This window comes from Saccoglossus kowalevskii, chromosome 16 (assembly GCF_978046115.1).
Source record: "Saccoglossus kowalevskii chromosome 16, keSacKowa6.1, whole genome shotgun sequence".
NCBI classification, from domain to species: domain Eukaryota; kingdom Metazoa; phylum Hemichordata; class Enteropneusta; family Harrimaniidae; genus Saccoglossus; species Saccoglossus kowalevskii.
The window spans coordinates 34,584,553-34,604,580 of record NC_140656.1 but is presented as its reverse complement, the minus strand read 5'-3'; the positions used below and the strand labels follow the sequence as shown (position 1 = coordinate 34,604,580).

The following is a 20,028-nucleotide window of genomic DNA, read 5'->3' as shown; positions in this document are numbered from 1 at the left end:
ATGGGTGCCCCATACCAGGCCTATAATCCTGCATCCCTTCACTAGATGGTGGCTCATACCAGGCCTATAATCCTGCATCCATTCACTAGACGGTGCTCCATACCAGGCCTATAATCCTGCATCCATTCACTAGACAGGTGCCCCATATCAGGCCTATAATCCTGCATCCATTCACTAGACAGGTGCCCCATATCAGGCCTATAATCCTGCATCCATTCATTAGACGGATACCCCATACCAGGCCTATAATCCTGCATCCATTCACTACATGGTGCCCCATACCAGGCCTATAATCCTGCATCCATTCACTAGACGGGTGCCCCATACCAGGCCTATAATCCTGCATCCATTCACTAGACGGATGCCCCATACCAGGCCTATAATCCTGCATCCATTCACTAGATGGTGCCCCATACCAGGTCTATAATCCTGCATTCATTCACTAGATGGTGGCTCATACCAGGCCTATAATCCTGCATCCATTCACTAGACGGGTGCCCCATACCAGGCCTATAATCCTGCATCCATTCACTAGACGAATGCCCCATACCATGCCTATAATCCTGCATCCATTCATTAGACGGATGCCCCATACCAGGCCTATAATCCTGCATCCATTCACTAGATGGTGCCCCATACCAGGCCTATAATCCTGCATCCATTCACTAGATGGTGCCCCATACCAGGCCTATAATCCTGCATCCATTCACTAGACGGTGGCCCATACCAGGCCTATAATCTTGCATCCATTCACTAGACAGGTGCCCCATACCAGGCCTATGATCCTGCATCCATTCACTAGACAGTGGCCCATACCAGGCCAATAATCCTGCATCCATTCACTAGACGAGTGCCCCATACCACGCCTATAATCCTGCATCCATTCACTAGACAGTGCCCCATACCAGGCCTATAATCCTGCATCCATTCACTAGACGGGTGCCCCATACCAGGCCTATAATCCTGCATCCATTCATTAGACAGTGCCCCATACCAGGCCTATAATCCTGCATCCATTCACTAGACAGTGGCCCATACCAGGCCTATAATCCTGCATCCATTCACTAGACAGTGGCCCATACAAGGCCTATAATCCTGCATCGTTTCACTAGGCGGGTGCCGCATACCAGGCCTATAATCCTGCATCCATTCACTAGACAGTGGCCCATACCAGGCCTATAATCCTGCATCCATTCACTAGATGGTGGCTCATACCAGGCCTATAATCCTGCATCCACTCTCCAGATGGTGTCTCATATCAGACCTATAATCCTGCATCCACTCTCCAGATGGTGTCTCATACCAGGCCTATAATCCTGCATCCACTCTCCAGATGGTGTCCCATATCAGGCCTATAATCCTGCATCCCCTCTCCAGATGGTGTCCCATATCGGGCCTATAATCCTGCATCCACTCTCCAGATGGTGTCCCATATCAGGCCTATAATCATGCATCCACTCTCCAGATGGTGTCTCATATCAGACCTATAATCCTGCATCCACTTTCCAGATGGTGTCTCATATCAGGCCTATAATCCTGCATCCATTCACTAGACGGTGGCCCATACCAGGCCTATAATCCTGCATCCATTCACTAGACGGTGGTCTATACCAGGCCTATAATCCTGCATCCATTCACTAGATGGTGGCTCATGCCAGGCCTATAATCCTGCATCCATTCACTAGACGGCGGCCCATACCAGGCCTATAATCCTGCATCCATTCACTAGATGGGTGCCTCATACCAGGCCTATAATCATGTATCCATTCACTAGATGGGTGCCCCATACCAGGCCTATAATCCTGCATCAATTCACTAGATGGTGGCTCATACCAGGCCTATAATCCTGCATCCATTCACTAGATGGTGGCCCATATCAGGCCTATAATCCTGCATCCATTCACTAGATGGTGGCTCATACCAGGCCTATAATCCTGCATCCATTCACTAGATGGGTGCCCCATACCAGGCCTATAATCCTGCATCCATTCACTAGATGGTGGCTCATACCAGGCCTATAATCCTGTATCCATTCACTAGATGGGTGCCCCATACCAGGCCTATAATCCTGCATCCATTCACTAGATGGTGGCTCATACCAGGCCTATAATCCTGCATCCATTCACTAGATGGGTGCCCCATACCAGGCCTATAATCCTGCATCCATTCACTAGATGGTGGCTCATACCAGGCCTATAATCCTGCATCCATTCACTAGACGGTGCCCCATACCAGGCCTATAATCCTGCATCCATTCACTAGACAGGTGCCCCATATCAGGCCTATAATCCTGCATCCATTCACTAGACAGGTGCCCCATATCAGGCCTATAATCCTGCATCCATTCATTAGACGGATGCCCCATACCAGGCCTATAATCCTGCATCCATTCACTACATGGTGCCCCATACCAGGCCTATAATCCTGCATCCATTCACTAGACGGGTGCCTCATACCAGGCCTATAATCCTGCATCCATTCACTAGACGGATGCCCCATTCCAGGCCTATAATCCTGCATCCATTCACTAGATGGTGCCCCATACCAGGTCTATAATCCTGCATCCATTCACTAGATGGTGGCTCATACCAGGCCTATAATCCTGCATCCATTCACTAGACGGGTGCCCCATACCAGGCCTATAATCCTGCATCCATTCACTAGACGAATGCCCCATACCATGCCTATAATCCTGCATCCATTCATTGGACGGATGCCCCATACCAGGCCTATAATCCTGCATCCATTCACTATATGGTGCCCCATACCAGGCCTATAATCCTGCATCCATTCACTAGACGGTGGCCCATACCAGGCCTATAATCTTGCATCCATTCACTAGACAGGTGCCCCATACCAGGCCTATAATCCTGCATCCATTCACTAGACAGTGGCCCATACCAGGCCAATAATCCTGCATCCATTCACTAGACGGGTGCCCCATACCAGGCCTATAATCCTGCATCCATTCACTAGACAGTGCCCCATACCAGGCCTATAATCCTGCATCCATTCACTAGACGGGTGCCCCATACTAGGCCTATAATCCTGCATCCATTCATTAGACAGTGCCCCATACCAGGCCTATAATCCTGCATCCATTCACTAGACAGTGGCCCATACCAGGCCTATAATCCTGCATCCATTCACTAGACAGTGGCCCATACCAGGCCTATAATCCTGCATCGTTTCACTAGGCGGGTGCCCCATACCAGGCCTATAATCCTGCATCCATTCACTAGACAGTGGCCCATACCAGGCCTATAATCCTGCATCCATTCACTAGATGGTGGCTCATACCAGGCCTATAATCCTGCATCCACTCTCCAGATGGTGTCTCATATCAGACCTATAATCCTGCATCCACTCACCAGATGGTGTCTCATACCAGGCCTATAATCCTGCATCCACTCTCCAGATGGTGTCCCATATCAGGCCTATAATCCTGCATCCCCTCTCCAGATGGTGTCCCATATCGGGCCTATAATCCTGCATCCACTCTCCAGATGGTGTCCCATATCAGGCCTATAATCATGCATCCACTCTCCAGATGGTGTCTCATATCAGACCTATAATCCTGCATCCACTCTCCAGATGGTGTCTCATACCAGGCCTATAATCCTGCATCCACTCTCCAGATGGTGTTCCATATCAGGCCTATAATCCTGCATCCCCTCTCCAGATGGTGTCCCATATCGGGCCTATAATCCTGCATCCACTATCCAGATGTCCCATATCAGGCCTATAATCCTGCATCCACTCTCCAGATGGTGTCTCATATCAGGCCTATAATCCTGCATCCACTCTCCAGATGGTGTCCCATATTAGGCCTATAATCCTGCATTCACTCTCCAGATGGTGTCCCATATCAGGCCTATAATCCTGCATCCACTCTCCAGATGGTGTCCCATATCAGGCCTATAATCCTGCATCCACTCTCCAGATGGTGTCTCATATCAGGCCTATAATCCTGCATCCACTCTCCAGATGGTGGCCCATATCAGGCCTATAATCCTGCATCCACTCTCCAGATGGTGTCCCATATCAGGCCTATAATCCTGCATCCACCAATCAGAGAGTGTTTCACACCAGGCCTATAATCCTGCATCCATTCACTAGATGGTGGCCCATATCAGGCCTATAATCCTGCATCCATTCACTTGACGGTGGCCCATACCAGGCCTATAATCCTGCATCCATTCACTAGACGGTGGTCTATACCAGGCCTATAATCCTGCATCCATTCACTAGATGGTGGCTTATGCCAGGCCTATAATCCTGCATCCATTCACTAGACGGTGGCCCATACCAGGCCTATAATCCTGCATCCATTCACTAGATGGGTGCCTCATACCAGGCCTATAATCCTGTATCCATTCACTAGATGGGTGCCCCATACCAGGCCTATAATCCTGCATCAATTCACTAGATGGTGGCTCATACCAGGCCTATAATCCTGCATCCATTCACTAGATGGTGGCCCATATCAGGCCTATAATCCTGCATCCATTCACTAGATGGTGGCTCATACTAGGCCTATAATCCTGCATCCATTCACTAGATGGGTGTCCCATACCAGGCCTATAATCCTGCATCCATTCACTAGATGGTGGCTCATACCAGGCCTATAATCCTGTATCCATTCACTAGATGGGTGCCCCATACCAGGCCTATAATCCTGCATCCATTCACTAGATGGTGGCTCATACCAGGCCTATAATCCTGCATCCATTCACTAGATGGGTGCCCCATACCAGGCCTATAATCCTGCATCCATTCACTAGATGGTGGCTCATACCAGGCCTATAATCCTGCATCCATTCACTAGATGGTGGCCCATACCAGGCCTATAATCCTGCATCCATTCACTAGACGGTGCCCCATATCAGGCCTATAATCCTGCATCCATTCACTAGACAGGTGCCCCATATCAGGCCTATAATCCTGCATCCATTCATTAGACGGATGCCCCATACCAGGCCTATAATCCTGCATCCATTCACTACATGGTGCCCCATACCAGGCCTATAATCATGCATCCATTCACTAGACGGGTGCCCCATACCAGGCCTATAATCCTGCATCCATTCACTAGACGGATGCCCCATACCAGGCCTATAATCCTGCATCCATTCACTAGATGGTGCCCCATACCAGGTCTATAATCCTGCATCCATTCACTAGATGGTGGCTCATAACAGGCCTATAATCCTGCATCCATTCACTAGACGGGTGCCCCATACCAGGCCTATAATCCTGCATCCATTCACTAGACGGATGCCCCATACCAGGCCTATAATCCTGCATCCATTCACTAGATGGTGCCCCATACCAGGCCTATAATCTTGCATCCATTCACTAGATGGTGGCTCATACCAGGCCTATAATCCTGCATTCATTCACTAGACGGGTGCCCCATACCAGGCCTATAATCCTGCATCCATTCACTAGAAGGGTGCCCCATACCAGGCCTATAATCCTGCATCCATTCATTAGACGGATGCCCCATACCAGGCCTATAATCCTGCATCCATTCATTAGACGGATGCCCCATACCAGGCCTATAATCCTGCATCCATTCATTAGACGGATGCCCCATACCAGGCCTATAATCCTGCATCCATTCACTAGATGGTGCCCCATACCAGGCCTATAATCCTGCATCCATTCACTAGACGGTGGCCCATACCAGGCCTATAATCTTGCATCCATTCACTAGACAGGTGCCCCATACCAGGCCTATAATCCTGCATCCATTCACTAGACAGTGGCCCATACCAGGCCAATAATCCTGCATCCATTCACTAGACGGGTGCCCCATACCAGGCCTATAATCCTGCATCCATTCACTAGACGGGTGCCCCATACCAGGCCTATAATCCTGCATCCATTCATTAGACAGTGCCCCATACCAGGCCTATAATCCTGCATCCATTCACTAGACGGATGCCCCATACCAGGCCTATAATCCTGCATTCATTCACTAGATGGTGCCCCATACCAGGCCTATAATCCTGCATCCATTCACTAGACGGTGGCCCATACCAGGCCTATAATCCTGCATCCATTCACTAGACAGTGGCCCATACCAGGCCTATAATCCTGCATCCATTCACTAGACGGGTGCCCCATACCAGGCCTATAATCCTGCATCCATTCATTAGACGGATGCCCCATACCAGGCCTATAATCCTTCATCCATTCATTAGACGGATGCCCCATACCAGGCCTATAATCCTGCATCCATTCACTAGACAGGTGCCCCATACCAGGCCTATAATCCTGCATCCATTCACTAGACGGTGGCCCATACCAGGCCTATAATCTTGCATCCATTCACTGGACAGGTGCCCCATACCAGGCCTATAATCCTGCATCCATTCACTAGACAGTGGCCCATACCAGGCCAATAATCCTGCATCCATTCACTAGACGGGTGCCCCATACCAGGCCTATAATCCTGCATCCATTCACTAGACAGTGCCCCATACCAGGCCTATAATCCTGCATCCATTCACTAGACGGGTGCCCCATACCAGGCCTATAATCCTGCATCCATTCATTAGACAGTGCCCCATACCAGGCCTATAATCCTGCATCCATTCACTAGACAGTGCCCCATACCTGGCCTATAATCCTGCATCCATTCACTAGACGGATGCCCCATACCAGGTCTATAATCCTGCATTCATTCACTAGATGGTGCCCCATACCAGGCCTATAATCCTGCATCCATTCACTAGACGGTGGCCCATACCATGCCTATAATCCTGCATCCATTCACTAGACAGTGGCCCATACCAGGCCTATAATCCTGCATCCATTCACTAGACGGGTGCCGCATACCAGGCCTATAATCCTGCATCCATTCACTAGACAGTGGCCCATACCAGGCCTATAATCCTGCATCCATTCACTAGACAGTGGCCCATACCAGGCCTATAATCCTGCATCCATTCACTAGACAGTGGCCCATACCAGGCCAATAATCCTGCATCCATTCACTAGATGGTGGCCCATACCAGGCCTATAATCCTGCATCCATTCACTAGAGAGTGGCCCATACCAGGCCTATGATCCTGCATCCATTCACTAGATGGTGGCCCATACCAGGCCTATAATCCTGCATCCATTCACTAGACGGTGCCCCTAACCAGGCCTATAATCCTGCATCCATTCACTAGACGGTGCCCCATACCAGGCCTATAATCCTGCATCCATTCACTAGACGGTGCCCCATACCAGGCCTATAATCCTGCATCCATTCACTAGATAGGTGCCCCATACCAGGCCTATAATCCTGCATCAATTCACTAGATGGTGGCTCATACCAGGCCTATAATCCTGCATCCATTCACTAGATGGTGGCCCATATCAGGCCTATAATCCTGCATTCATTCACTAGATGGTGGCTCATACCAGGCCTATAATCCTGCATCCATTCACTAGATGGGTGCCCCATACCAGGCCTATAATCCTGCATCCATTCACTAGATGGTGGCTCATACCAGACCTATAATCCTGTATCCATTCACTAGATGGGTGCCCCATACCAGGCCTATAATCCTGCATCCATTCACTAGATGGTGGCTCATACCAGGCCTATAATCCTGCATCCATTCACTAGATGGGTGCCCCATACCAGGCCTATAATCCTGCATCCATTCACTAGATGGTGGCTCATACCAGGCCTATAATCCTGCATCCATTCACTAGACGGTGCCCCATACCAGGCCTATAATCCTGCATCCATTCACTAGACAGGTGCCCCATATCAGGCCTATAATCCTGCATCCATTCACTAGACAGGTGCCCCATATCAGGCCTATAATCCTGCATCCATTCATTAGACGGATGCCCCATACCAGGCCTATAATCCTGCATCCATTCACTACATGGTGCCCCATACCAGGCCTATAATCCTGCATCCATTCACTAGACGGGTGCCTCATACCAGGCCTATAATCCTGCATCCATTCACTAGACGGATGCCCCATTCCAGGCCTATAATCCTGCATCCATTCACTAGATGGTGCCCCATACCAGGTCTATAATTCTGCATCCATTCACTAGATGGTGGCTCATACCAGGCCTATAATCCTGCATCCATTCACTAGACGGGTGCCCCATACCAGGCCTATAATCCTGCATCCATTCACTAGACGAATGCCCCATACCATGCCTATAATCCTGCATCCATTCATTGGACGGATGCCCCATACCAGGCCTATAATCCTGCATCCATTCACTATATGGTGCCCCATACCAGGCCTATAATCCTGCATCCATTCACTAGACGGTGGCCCATACCAGGCCTATAATCTTGCATCCATTCACTAGACAGGTGCCCCATACCAGGCCTATAATCCTGCATCCATTCACTAGACAGTGGCCCATACCAGGCCAATAATCCTGCATCCATTCACTAGACGGGTGCCCCATACCAGGCCTATAATCCTGCATCCATTCACTAGACAGTGCCCCATACCAGGCCTATAATCCTGCATCCATTCACTAGACGGGTGCCCCATACTAGGCCTATAATCCTGCATCCATTCATTAGACAGTGCCCCATACCAGGCCTATAATCCTGCATCCATTCACTAGACAGTGGCCCATACCAGGCCTATAATCCTGCATCCATTCACTAGACAGTGGCCCATACCAGGCCTATAATCCTGCATCGTTTCACTAGGCGGGTGCCCCATACCAGGCCTATAATCCTGCATCCATTCACTAGACAGTGGCCCATACCAGGCCTATAATCCTGCATCCATTCACTAGATGGTGGCTCATACCAGGCCTATAATCCTGCATCCACTCTCCAGATGGTGTCTCATATCAGACCTATAATCCTGCATCCACTCACCAGATGGTGTCTCATACCAGGCCTATAATCCTGCATCCACTCTCCAGATGGTGTCCCATATCAGGCCTATAATCCTGCATCCCCTCTCCAGATGGTGTCCCATATCGGGCCTATAATCCTGCATCCACTCTCCAGATGGTGTCCCATATCAGGCCTATAATCATGCATCCACTCTCCAGATGGTGTCTCATATCAGACCTATAATCCTGCATCCACTCTCCAGATGGTGTCTCATACCAGGCCTATAATCCTGCATCCACTCTCCAGATGGTGTTCCATATCAGGCCTATAATCCTGCATCCCCTCTCCAGATGGTGTCCCATATCGGGCCTATAATCCTGCATCCACTATCCAGATGTCCCATATCAGGCCTATAATCCTGCATCCACTCTCCAGATGGTGTCTCATATCAGGCCTATAATCCTGCATCCACTCTCCAGATGGTGTCCCATATTAGGCCTATAATCCTGCATCCACTCTCCAGATGGTGTCCCATATCAGGCCTATAATCCTGCATCCACTCTCCAGATGGTGTCCCATATCAGGCCTATAATCCTGCATCCACTCTCCAGATGGTGTCTCATATCAGGCCTATAATCCTGCATCCACTCTCCAGATGGTGGCCCATATCAGGCCTATAATCCTGCATCCACTCTCCAGATGGTGTCCCATATCAGGCCTATAATCCTGCATCCACCAATCAGAGAGTGTTTCACACCAGGCCTATAATCCTGCATCCATTCACTAGATGGTGGCCCATATCAGGCCTATAATCCTGCATCCATTCACTTGACGGTGGCCCATACCAGGCCTATAATCCTGCATCCATTCACTAGACGGTGGTCTATACCAGGCCTATAATCCTGCATCCATTCACTAGATGGTGGCTTATGCCAGGCCTATAATCCTGCATCCATTCACTAGACGGTGGCCCATACCAGGCCTATAATCCTGCATCCATTCACTAGATGGGTGCCTCATACCAGGCCTATAATCCTGTATCCATTCACTAGATGGGTGCCCCATACCAGGCCTATAATCCTGCATCAATTCACTAGATGGTGGCTCATACCAGGCCTATAATCCTGCATCCATTCACTAGATGGTGGCCCATATCAGGCCTATAATCCTGCATCCATTCACTAGATGGTGGCTCATACTAGGCCTATAATCCTGCATCCATTCACTAGATGGGTGCCCCATACCAGGCCTATAATCCTGCATCCATTCACTAGATGGTGGCTCATACCAGGCCTATAATCCTGTATCCATTCACTAGATGGGTGCCCCATACCAGGCCTATAATCCTGCATCCATTCACTAGATGGTGGCTCATACCAGGCCTATAATCCTGCATCCATTCACTAGATGGGTGTCCCATACCAGGCCTATAATCCTGCATCCATTCACTAGATGGTGGCTCATACCAGGCCTATAATCCTGCATCCATTCACTAGATGGTGGCCCATACCAGGCCTATAATCCTGCATCCATTCACTAGACGGTGCCCCATATCAGGCCTATAATCCTGCATCCATTCACTAGACAGGTGCCCCATATCAGGCCTATAATCCTGCATCCATTCATTAGACGGATGCCCCATACCAGGCCTATAATCCTGCATCCATTCACTACATGGTGCCCCATACCAGGCCTATAATCCTGCATCCATTCACTAGACGGGTGCCCACACCAGGCCTATAATCCTGCATCCATTCACTAGACGGATGCCCCATACCAGGCCTATAATCCTGCATCCATTCACTAGATGGTGCCCCATACCAGGTCTATAATCCTGCATCCATTCACTAGATGGTGGCTCATAACAGGCCTATAATCCTGCATCCATTCACTAGACGGGTGCCCCATACCAGGCCTATAATCCTGCATCCATTCACTAGACGGATGCCCCATACCAGGCCTATAATCCTGCATCCATTCACTAGATGGTGCCCCATACCAGGCCTATAATCTTGCATCCATTCACTAGATGGTGGCTCATACCAGGCCTATAATCCTGCATTCATTCACTAGACGGGTGCCCCATACCAGGCCTATAATCCTGCATCCATTCACTAGAAGGGTGCCCCATACCAGGCCTATAATCCTGCATCCATTCATTAGACGGATGCCCCATACCAGGCCTATAATCCTGCATCCATTCATTAGACGGATGCCCCATACCAGGCCTATAATCCTGCATCCATTCATTAGACGGATGCCCCATACCAGGCCTATAATCCTGCATCCATTCACTAGATGGTGCCCCATACCAGGCCTATAATCCTGCATCCATTCACTAGACGGTGGCCCATACCAGGCCTATAATCTTGCATCCATTCACTAGACAGGTGCCCCATACCAGGCCTATAATCCTGCATCCATTCACTAGACAGTGGCCCATACCAGGCCAATAATCCTGCATCCATTCACTAGACGGGTGCCCCATACCAGGCCTATAATCCTGCATCCATTCACTAGACGGGTGCCCCATACCAGGCCTATAATCCTGCATCCATTCATTAGACAGTGCCCCATACCAGGCCTATAATCCTGCATCCATTCACTAGACGGATGCCCCATACCAGGCCTATAATCCTGCATTCATTCACTAGATGGTGCCCCATACCAGGCCTATAATCCTGCATCCATTCACTAGACGGTGGCCCATACCAGGCCTATAATCCTGCATCCATTCACTAGACAGTGGCCCATACCAGGCCTATAATCCTGCATCCATTCACTAGACGGGTGCCCCATACCAGGCCTATAATCCTGCATCCATTCATTAGACGGATGCCCCATACCAGGCCTATAATCCTTCATCCATTCATTAGACGGATGCCCCATACCAGGCCTATAATCCTGCATCCATTCACTAGACGGGTGCCCCATACCAGGCCTATAATCCTGCATCCATTCACTAGACGGTGGCCCATACCAGGCCTATAATCTTGCATCCATTCACTGGACAGGTGCCCCATACCAGGCCTATAATCCTGCATCCATTCACTAGACAGTGGCCCATACCAGGCCAATAATCCTGCATCCATTCACTAGACGGGTGCCCCATACCAGGCCTATAATCCTGCATCCATTCACTAGACAGTGCCCCATACCAGGCCTATAATCCTGCATCCATTCACTAGACGGGTGCCCCATACCAGGCCTATAATCCTGCATCCATTCATTAGACAGTGCCCCATACCAGGCCTATAATCCTGCATCCATTCACTAGACAGTGCCCCATACCTGGCCTATAATCCTGCATCCATTCACTAGACGGATGCCCCATACCAGGCCTATAATCCTGCATTCATTCACTAGATGGTGCCCCATACCAGGCCTATAATCCTGCATCCATTCACTAGACGGTGGCCCATACCAGGCCTATAATCCTGCATCCATTCACTAGACAGTGGCCCATACCAGGCCTATAATCCTGCATCCATTCACTAGACGGGTGCCGCATACCAGGCCTATAATCCTGCATCCATTCACTAGACAGTGGCCCATACCAGGCCTATAATCCTGCATCCATTCACTAGACAGTGGCCCATACCAGGCCTATAATCCTGCATCCATTCACTAGACAGTGGCCCATACCAGGCCAATAATCCTGCATCCATTCACTAGATGGTGGCCCATACCAGGCCTATAATCCTGCATCCATTCACTAGACAGTGGCCCATACCAGGCCTATGATCCTGCATCCATTCACTAGATGGTGGCCCATACCAGGCCTATAATCCTGCATCCATTCACTAGACGGTGCCCCATACCAGGCCTATAATCCTGCATCCATTCACTAGACGGTGCCCCATACCAGGCCTATAATCCTGCATCCATTCACTAGACGGTGCCCCATACCAGGCCTATAATCCTGCATCCATTCACTAGACGGTGCCCCATACCAGGCCTATAATCCTGCATCCATTCTCTAGATGGTGCCCCATACCAGGCCTATAATCCTGCATCCATTCACTAGACGGTGCCCCATACCAGGCCTAGAATCCTGCATCCATTCACTAGACGGTGCCCCATACCAGGCCTATAATCCTGCATCCATTCACTAGACGGTGCCCCATACCAGGCCTATAATCCTGCATCCATTCACTAGACGGGTGCCCCATACCAGGCCTATAATCCTGCATCCATTCACTAGACGGTGCCCCATACCAGGCCTATAATCCTGCATCCATTCACTAGACGGTGCCCCATACCAGGCCTATAATCCTGCATCCATTCACTAGACGGGTGCCCCATACCAGGCCTATAATCCTGCATCCATTCACTAGACGGTGCCCCATACCAGGCCTATAATCCTGCATCCATTCAGTAGACGGGTGCCCCATACCAGGCCTATAATCCTGCATCCATTCACTAGACGGTGCCCCATACCAGGCCTATAATCCTGCATCCATTCACTAGACGGGTGCCCCATACCAGGCCTATAATCCTGCATCCATTCACTAGACGGTGCCCCATACCAGGCCTATAATCCAGACCTGCATCCATTCACTAGACGGTGCCCCATACCAGGCCAATAATCCTGCATCCATTCACTAGACGGGTGCCCCATACCAGGCCTATAATCCTGCATCCATTCACTAGACGGTGCCCCATACCAGACCTAGAATCCTGCATCCATTCACTAGATGGGTGCCCCATACCAGGCCTATAATCCAGACCTGCATCCATTCACTAGACGGTGGCCCATACCAGGCCTATAATCCTGCATCCATTCACTAGACGGTGCCCCATACCAGGCCTATAATCCAGCATCCATTCACTAGACGGTGGCCCATACCAGGCTTATTATTCAAAATCTACTCTTCAGTACTATATGAAATCTCAGAATGGCATCCAAAATGTACATTCATATGTTTTTTATATTATCATTTTCAGATAAATTATGGTGGTAAAGTTCCTGTGTCTTACTACTTGAAAGATAAAACCTTCAGCACTGAGAGTTTCCAAACTGCCGTGGTTGGCAGAGGGGCTGTGTTGGATATAAAATTTGAAACAACCATAGTATTGTCTGTTTTAAGGTTGGTAAACTGCCGTGGTTGGCAGAGGGGCTGTGTTGGATATAAAATTTGAAACAACCATAGTATTGTCTGTTTTAAGGTTGGTAAACTGCCGTGGTTGGCAGAGGGGCTGTGTTGGATATAAAATTTGAAACAACCATAGTATTGTCTGTTTTAAGGTTGGTAAACTGCCGTGGTTGGCAGAGGGGCTGTGTTGGATATAAAATTTGAAACAACCATATAATTGTCTGTTTTAAGGTTGGTAAACTGCCGTGGTTGGCAGAGGGGCTGTGTTGGATATAAAATTTGAAACAACCATAGTATTGTCTGTTTTAAGGTTGGTAAACTGCCGTGGTTGGCAGAGGGGCTGTGTTGGATATAAAATTTGAAACAACCATAGTATTGTCTGTTTTAAGGTTGGTAAACATTATTTATTTTTGACACCTGTGTGCTGTCTTGCATGTATATCTGTGCCATCATTATCTCAAAAACTAATCCTTGCATTTTAATGAAACTTGATACACAGATACTCAACAATGTACAGACCTGATTAGTTTTGGATTAAAATCTATGCATATTAATTACTTAATGTGCAGAAATATTAACCAATTTTCAGCTTTTCCATAGATATCTTCAGAACAATTATTGCGTTTTAATAAAAATGAAATGCGAAAGATCTGATTAGTTTTGGATTAAAATACATTCATACTAATATATAATTTGCATAATTAGACAGTTCCAGCTTTTACACCAATATCTCAAGAATGACTATGCTAAAGACCTGATAAGACCTTCACATTTTCATTTTCGAGGCATTTTGTAGAAATAAGTAGTACAAGTACAAAAAAAAATAGCATATATATAGAATATTTTTACCAGTCAGTTTAGTACTGGTGCAAAAGGTAAAAAAAACATTAGTGGAATGCTTTCTTATTCACAGATGGGAATTTCAGACACAGAATGCAGATATTGGATTTGGCATATTCAGAAAGAATGGAGAAAGTGAGCTGATTGAAGTGTTACCTGTCAGTCGTTATAATTGCAATTTTGTAATGGAGGATGGACAGCTGACATGTGATGAAATAGGAACATGTAAGTATTAAACACTTCCAATTTGTGATTATTAAGTTATAATTTAGGTGAAGAGATACGAAAAAGACGGTCAAATTTTCGATTTCTTCTCTGCCCATACTAGCCTGTACGTACTGCATAGTGGTTGCTTTGCCAGAACCTTTGATTAGTAGTTGTCATGTGAAAATCATACCTGGCGTTGAAATAAAAACAAAGGGAATGACCCTTAACAAGTGTAAGGTGAATGACAATGCAAAAAATCTGATTAGTTTTGGATTAGAGTACATGCATACTAATACATAATTTGCATAATCAGCCAGTTCCATCTTTTTACACCAATATCTCAAGAATCAATCACCGTATTTCAATAGACCTTGTACATATTGTAAGAACAAACTGGCCCCAAAATTGCACAAATTTGCAATAAGTTTACTCTGCTAGTGTCTAGTTCAGAAGGCGTTCTACTCATGATTTTATCGCGTTCAAGGATGTATCTGTGGAGGAGCATCAATATTAATTTAATATCAGAATGAATATTAATTAATATCGTTTATGCTCGGTTATTATCTCGTAGCTGGTCTATCTGTTTTTTTGTCTGATCAAGAAACAAATAGTTTTATATTTTTCACTGTTCTTAACAAAGTATTATAATTCTGTTTTTCTTTTAGATATCGTACGATTTGATAATTCCTTTAGTTGGATTAAAAGTAAGAAGGTGAAATATATCATTGAGTTATTAAAGCCAGATGAAGAATTAGAGAGAGAGTTAGAAGCTTCAACTGATCTTTAAGTTTAAAACAAAAACACCTGCAATTGATTCATTACAGCTAGGTGTTGATAAGATGTGTAATCAACACAAAATTATGAGTCTTACAAATCAATGCTAATAGACGTGATGGTCTCACATCTTAAATGCATTTAATATTTGATTGTTTTTTTAATTTAATAATTTATTTTTCAAACAAAGTTTTATGACTTATACACCCATGGAAATTATACCCTGTATGAAATAAACACACAAGCTTATCAACAGGGGGGTGCAGATATAAACTGGAATGGCCCATTGTATGGAAAATGATTGTTACCTTGGTTACAACCTTAAATTATTGGTAGGTGTTAATGTCACAAAATGTTTTATTCTAAGGTATACCTTCAAACTATGCGTGATGCACTGTGATTTATGTGTGACCTAATGAAATAGCTGGGGTTATTTTGTATGAATTTATTCTGATAGGTGATCTCTCAATACTATCCATTGCTCCTTACTTAAAGTAGACGTGAATAATGCATAATACCAAGATAAAAAGTGCCTGGATCTCCTAGTAATTGTTTCTCTTGTAAACGATAGCTTGTCTCGGGGTTAAATCAGTGATATTTGGATCACACACACTGACTATTTTCCCCAGTGCTTCACAATATTATTGTACTTAGCAATAATTGTACGAACTGCTACATTGACACCACATCTTTCAACTCCATTTCAAACTAAAGCAATGCTTAAATGTAAATGAGAATCAACCAACATCATATATATATATAGTGTTGTCATTACGCCTGCTCCCACTACAAATAATAAAACAATTGTCAATTATTTGCTTTTTGCTTAGATTACTTAAATGGTCACACTACTTGTGTTGCTCCATGAGTCCTTCAATCGATTAATAGATGCTTTGAAATTCCCAGTCTTTCCGACATATATGTCTCAAAGCAAATATTAGGTTGCTTCCCTTATTCTTAAAACATTCGTGAAAAATCAATATAAATTGCGTAAACAGACTTGCCAACAGTGTAAGCGCCCTCACATTACTGGCTAGATCTAGAGATATCATCTAATAGTCAGAACCAACATCATCTTCCAATATCACAAACAAGATCATCTGCTCATTGTACCATCGATGTATTATGACTCTTAATTTCCATTCTTATGGCAAACACGTAGCATAAACCTGTTTTAGATCAAATACTGTATTACTCATAAAACTTTACATTGTTGTAACTAGAACAATTAATAATCACAATTTAGCCATTGAAAAGAAAAAGACACACAAAATAGGATTTATAGACATTGTTCATTGTAATGAAATGCACTTCCTTTTAAAGTTTCCAAAATATAAATATTGTATTCCCAAATTTAACCAACAGTAATCTTTAAAAAAATTATTTAATGTAAAGTAGTGAAAAAAAATAGCGATTGGGTGATTTTATTCACAATACTTTCTTTTGTAGTACTTTCTTTCCTTGAACTATTTTATTCATTTATAAACATATTGATGTTACCATATAGAAAAATTGTATTTCTAAAAATGCAATAAATATATTATGCAAATCATGAATAGACATTTCACTCTTTATTTTCGGTGAGTGAAAAGGTGTACAGCATGTGTACTACTACTACTACTACTACTGATAATTAATATTTGACTTGGTAATCCTGTGAACATGCGTGTCTGGGTTAGCATAATACGAACAGGTGATACGCAACAAGTATTTTGTCATTCAGTTCGCAATGAGCAATACAGCGCTATATGTAGGGCTACTGACTTGGCAACTAGTTGTTCACCACAGATTTGCAGGGTGTATTAGACATCACATTGCAATTGCCAGATTGTGTTGATCCAAATTGGTCAGTATACTAAAACAAAGTAACAGTCAGAATGATGAATCCTTTGTTGCTATTTCATGACAGAAATATACATGTACATTTTATATCTCCATGTGTAGAGATATTAATTTCATATAATAATGGTGATTTCATTGTAAGCAATGTTAACTTCTTTTCAGCTTACTACATCACCTACCAGAAAGTCTGTGGAAATAATAATTCCATTTATTACTCGTTAGGCTTAATTACAGATTACAGCCTCGAACGGAAACAATTAGGGAATATATCTGGGTCCACAAAGAACACCATAGGGTAATATGCAGTTAAGGTTGCAGCTTGTGAACCGGGCACTGATAGCCGCGAGACTTTTGTTTCGTATAGGGCCGGTGGTAATCCCACTCCCCCGGATGGGAGAGTCGCCTTTGGACTCGTTTCCATCGGCGCTCTCCTCTCCCACTGCTGACGTGGACACCACGTCCTCTGGCCAACTCCCCTGGGCACCTCGTGTGACCAAAGCTATAGAAGAGGCTTAGAGAGAGATGGATGGGGCGATTGGTACCCTTCGGGAGAAAAGGACAAGCAGTTGGAGTTCGGGAAGCACTAGCTCTGACCCCCCGTCCGCTACTTCCCATTGGATTGCGCCTTATGCAGCACTTATCAGCTTGGCACAGGAGAATTTCTGATCCCTGGACGCTTGAAGTAGTGTCACGTGGGTATCGAATTCCTCTTCGATCTCCTCTTCCCGACTCCTCATCCTCCCTCAGGTCTTTTGCAGCGGGACGAGGTCAAGGCGGAGACAATCTGACAGGAAGTAGCCAGCCTTCTGGAGAAAAGGGCGATATGTATGGATCTCGAACGCTTGCGAATGGAAACACCAGCTGGTGTCGCTGGACTTTAGCGATGCTTACTTCCACATTCCCATTCACCACTCATGCAGCCGGTATTTCAGATTCCCATTACAGGGCAACGTTTACGAGTTTACTACTTTTCGGTCTGTGCTCGGCACTATACGTCTTCACCAGAGTGCTAAAACAAGTGACCCAGCTGCTACACCGGTCGTCGGTCTATCTGAACCCATACCTCAACGACTGGTTATTACACAATCAAGACAGGGAGGTGTTAGTGGAGCATGTACGACTGACACTAATGCTCCTCCACGAGTTGGGCTTTTTAATAAATATAGCCAAGTCCAACCCAATGCCATCCCACAGCCTGGTTTTTCTGGGTATGCAGTTCAACACTGAGAAAGGGCCTATTTTCCTCTACGGAGCAATGTGACTCCCTTGCAGAGCTCACCAGCCAACTCCGGTCAATGGGATCGGCATTGATACACGAACTGATGCAGCTTATTGGCAAAATGACGTCAGTTCGTCGTCTGGTTCCATTAGCAGCTCTCTGGTCTCATCTGATTCAGAAGTGCTTACCTGACTACAGGGTCCACATGCAGAACCTGACATTCAAGATTTAATTGTTCGACCAAGCGATGGCGGCTCTCCTTTGGTGGAAGGACGCACGGAACTTGAAAACAGGAATACCTGACGACTCCCTCGCTTACTCTCATTATGGATGCGTCGCCCCAGGGATTGGGCAGTCATCTGATTGACCTTCAGGGCCAAGGAACGTGGCCGTCCGCATATTCGGACTGCCACATCAATTGGTTTGAGTTGCAGACCGTCTATTGTCTCTGAAACATTTTCAGGAAGTCACACACCACCACAGAATCCTGCTTTGGACAGACAACACCTCAGTAGTGTCGTACATCAACAGGGAGAAGGGGCCTCCCCCACACTTTCACGAAGCTAGCAGAGGAGATTCTCCTTTAGTGCCAGGTGGAGCTATTGGCTCTCCACCTTCCAGGGATACGCAACAGCACTGCGGATGCCCTCTTGAGACATATTCGGTTTCAGAACGCCGAGTGGCAGATCCCCCAATGGGTGGCGGATCGGCTTTTTTGTCTCTGGGACGGGCCCCGGATAGATTTGTTTGCCAATCTCAGGGATGCCAAGCTCCCAACATACGTGTCACTCCTCGAGTGTTTTCGCCATGGACGCTCTATCGATTTCTTGGAGTCTCATGGACCCATACGCCTTTCCACCCTTTCATCTGGTGCACCAAGTGTTGGTGAAGTTAGCCCACCTGTCTTCTGTTTTTGGTGGCGCCCAATTGGCCAGTGAAGATCTGGTTCTCAATGTTGCTGGAACTTCTAGTTGAGTCACCCGTAGAGTTGCAGAATCTTCCGGATCTCTACCGATGAGTCCCGCGCTATTCCATCTTCACACGTGGAGGCTGTCAATAAACTCATGCAAGCGCAAGGCTTTTCTGCAGAGTTGTCCACGTTCCTCGCTTCGGCACATTTGGACGGCACCAGATGTTTGTACGAATCTAGATGGCGACTGTACATTGGTGTGACGGATGGGAGATTGATCATCTCAGTCCCTCTATTAGCGAGGTAGCCG

At 46.5% G+C, this 20,028-nt stretch overlaps 1 protein-coding gene across 2 annotated transcripts in view; it reads left to right on the top strand.

The window, feature by feature from the left end:
• The window catches only part of LOC144358857 (SEC14-like protein 2), an 80,177-nt gene extending 62,878 nt beyond the window's left edge, over window positions 1–17,299 (top strand). Inside the window, exons 11-13 of one of the 2 annotated variants that reach the window (XM_085491413.1) lie at window positions 13,778–13,920; window positions 14,840–14,991; window positions 15,639–17,299. In XM_085491413.1, the coding sequence (XP_085347539.1) occupies window positions 13,778–13,920; window positions 14,840–14,991; window positions 15,639–15,760 (417 nt within the window). In that variant the 3' untranslated portion in view covers window positions 15,761–17,299. Of the gene's footprint in view, window positions 1–13,777; window positions 14,185–14,839; window positions 14,992–15,638 lie in introns of those variants that run through there. The other variant, XM_085491414.1, reaches the window with a different exon arrangement.
• Window positions 17,300–20,028: the final 2,729 nt, after the last annotated feature.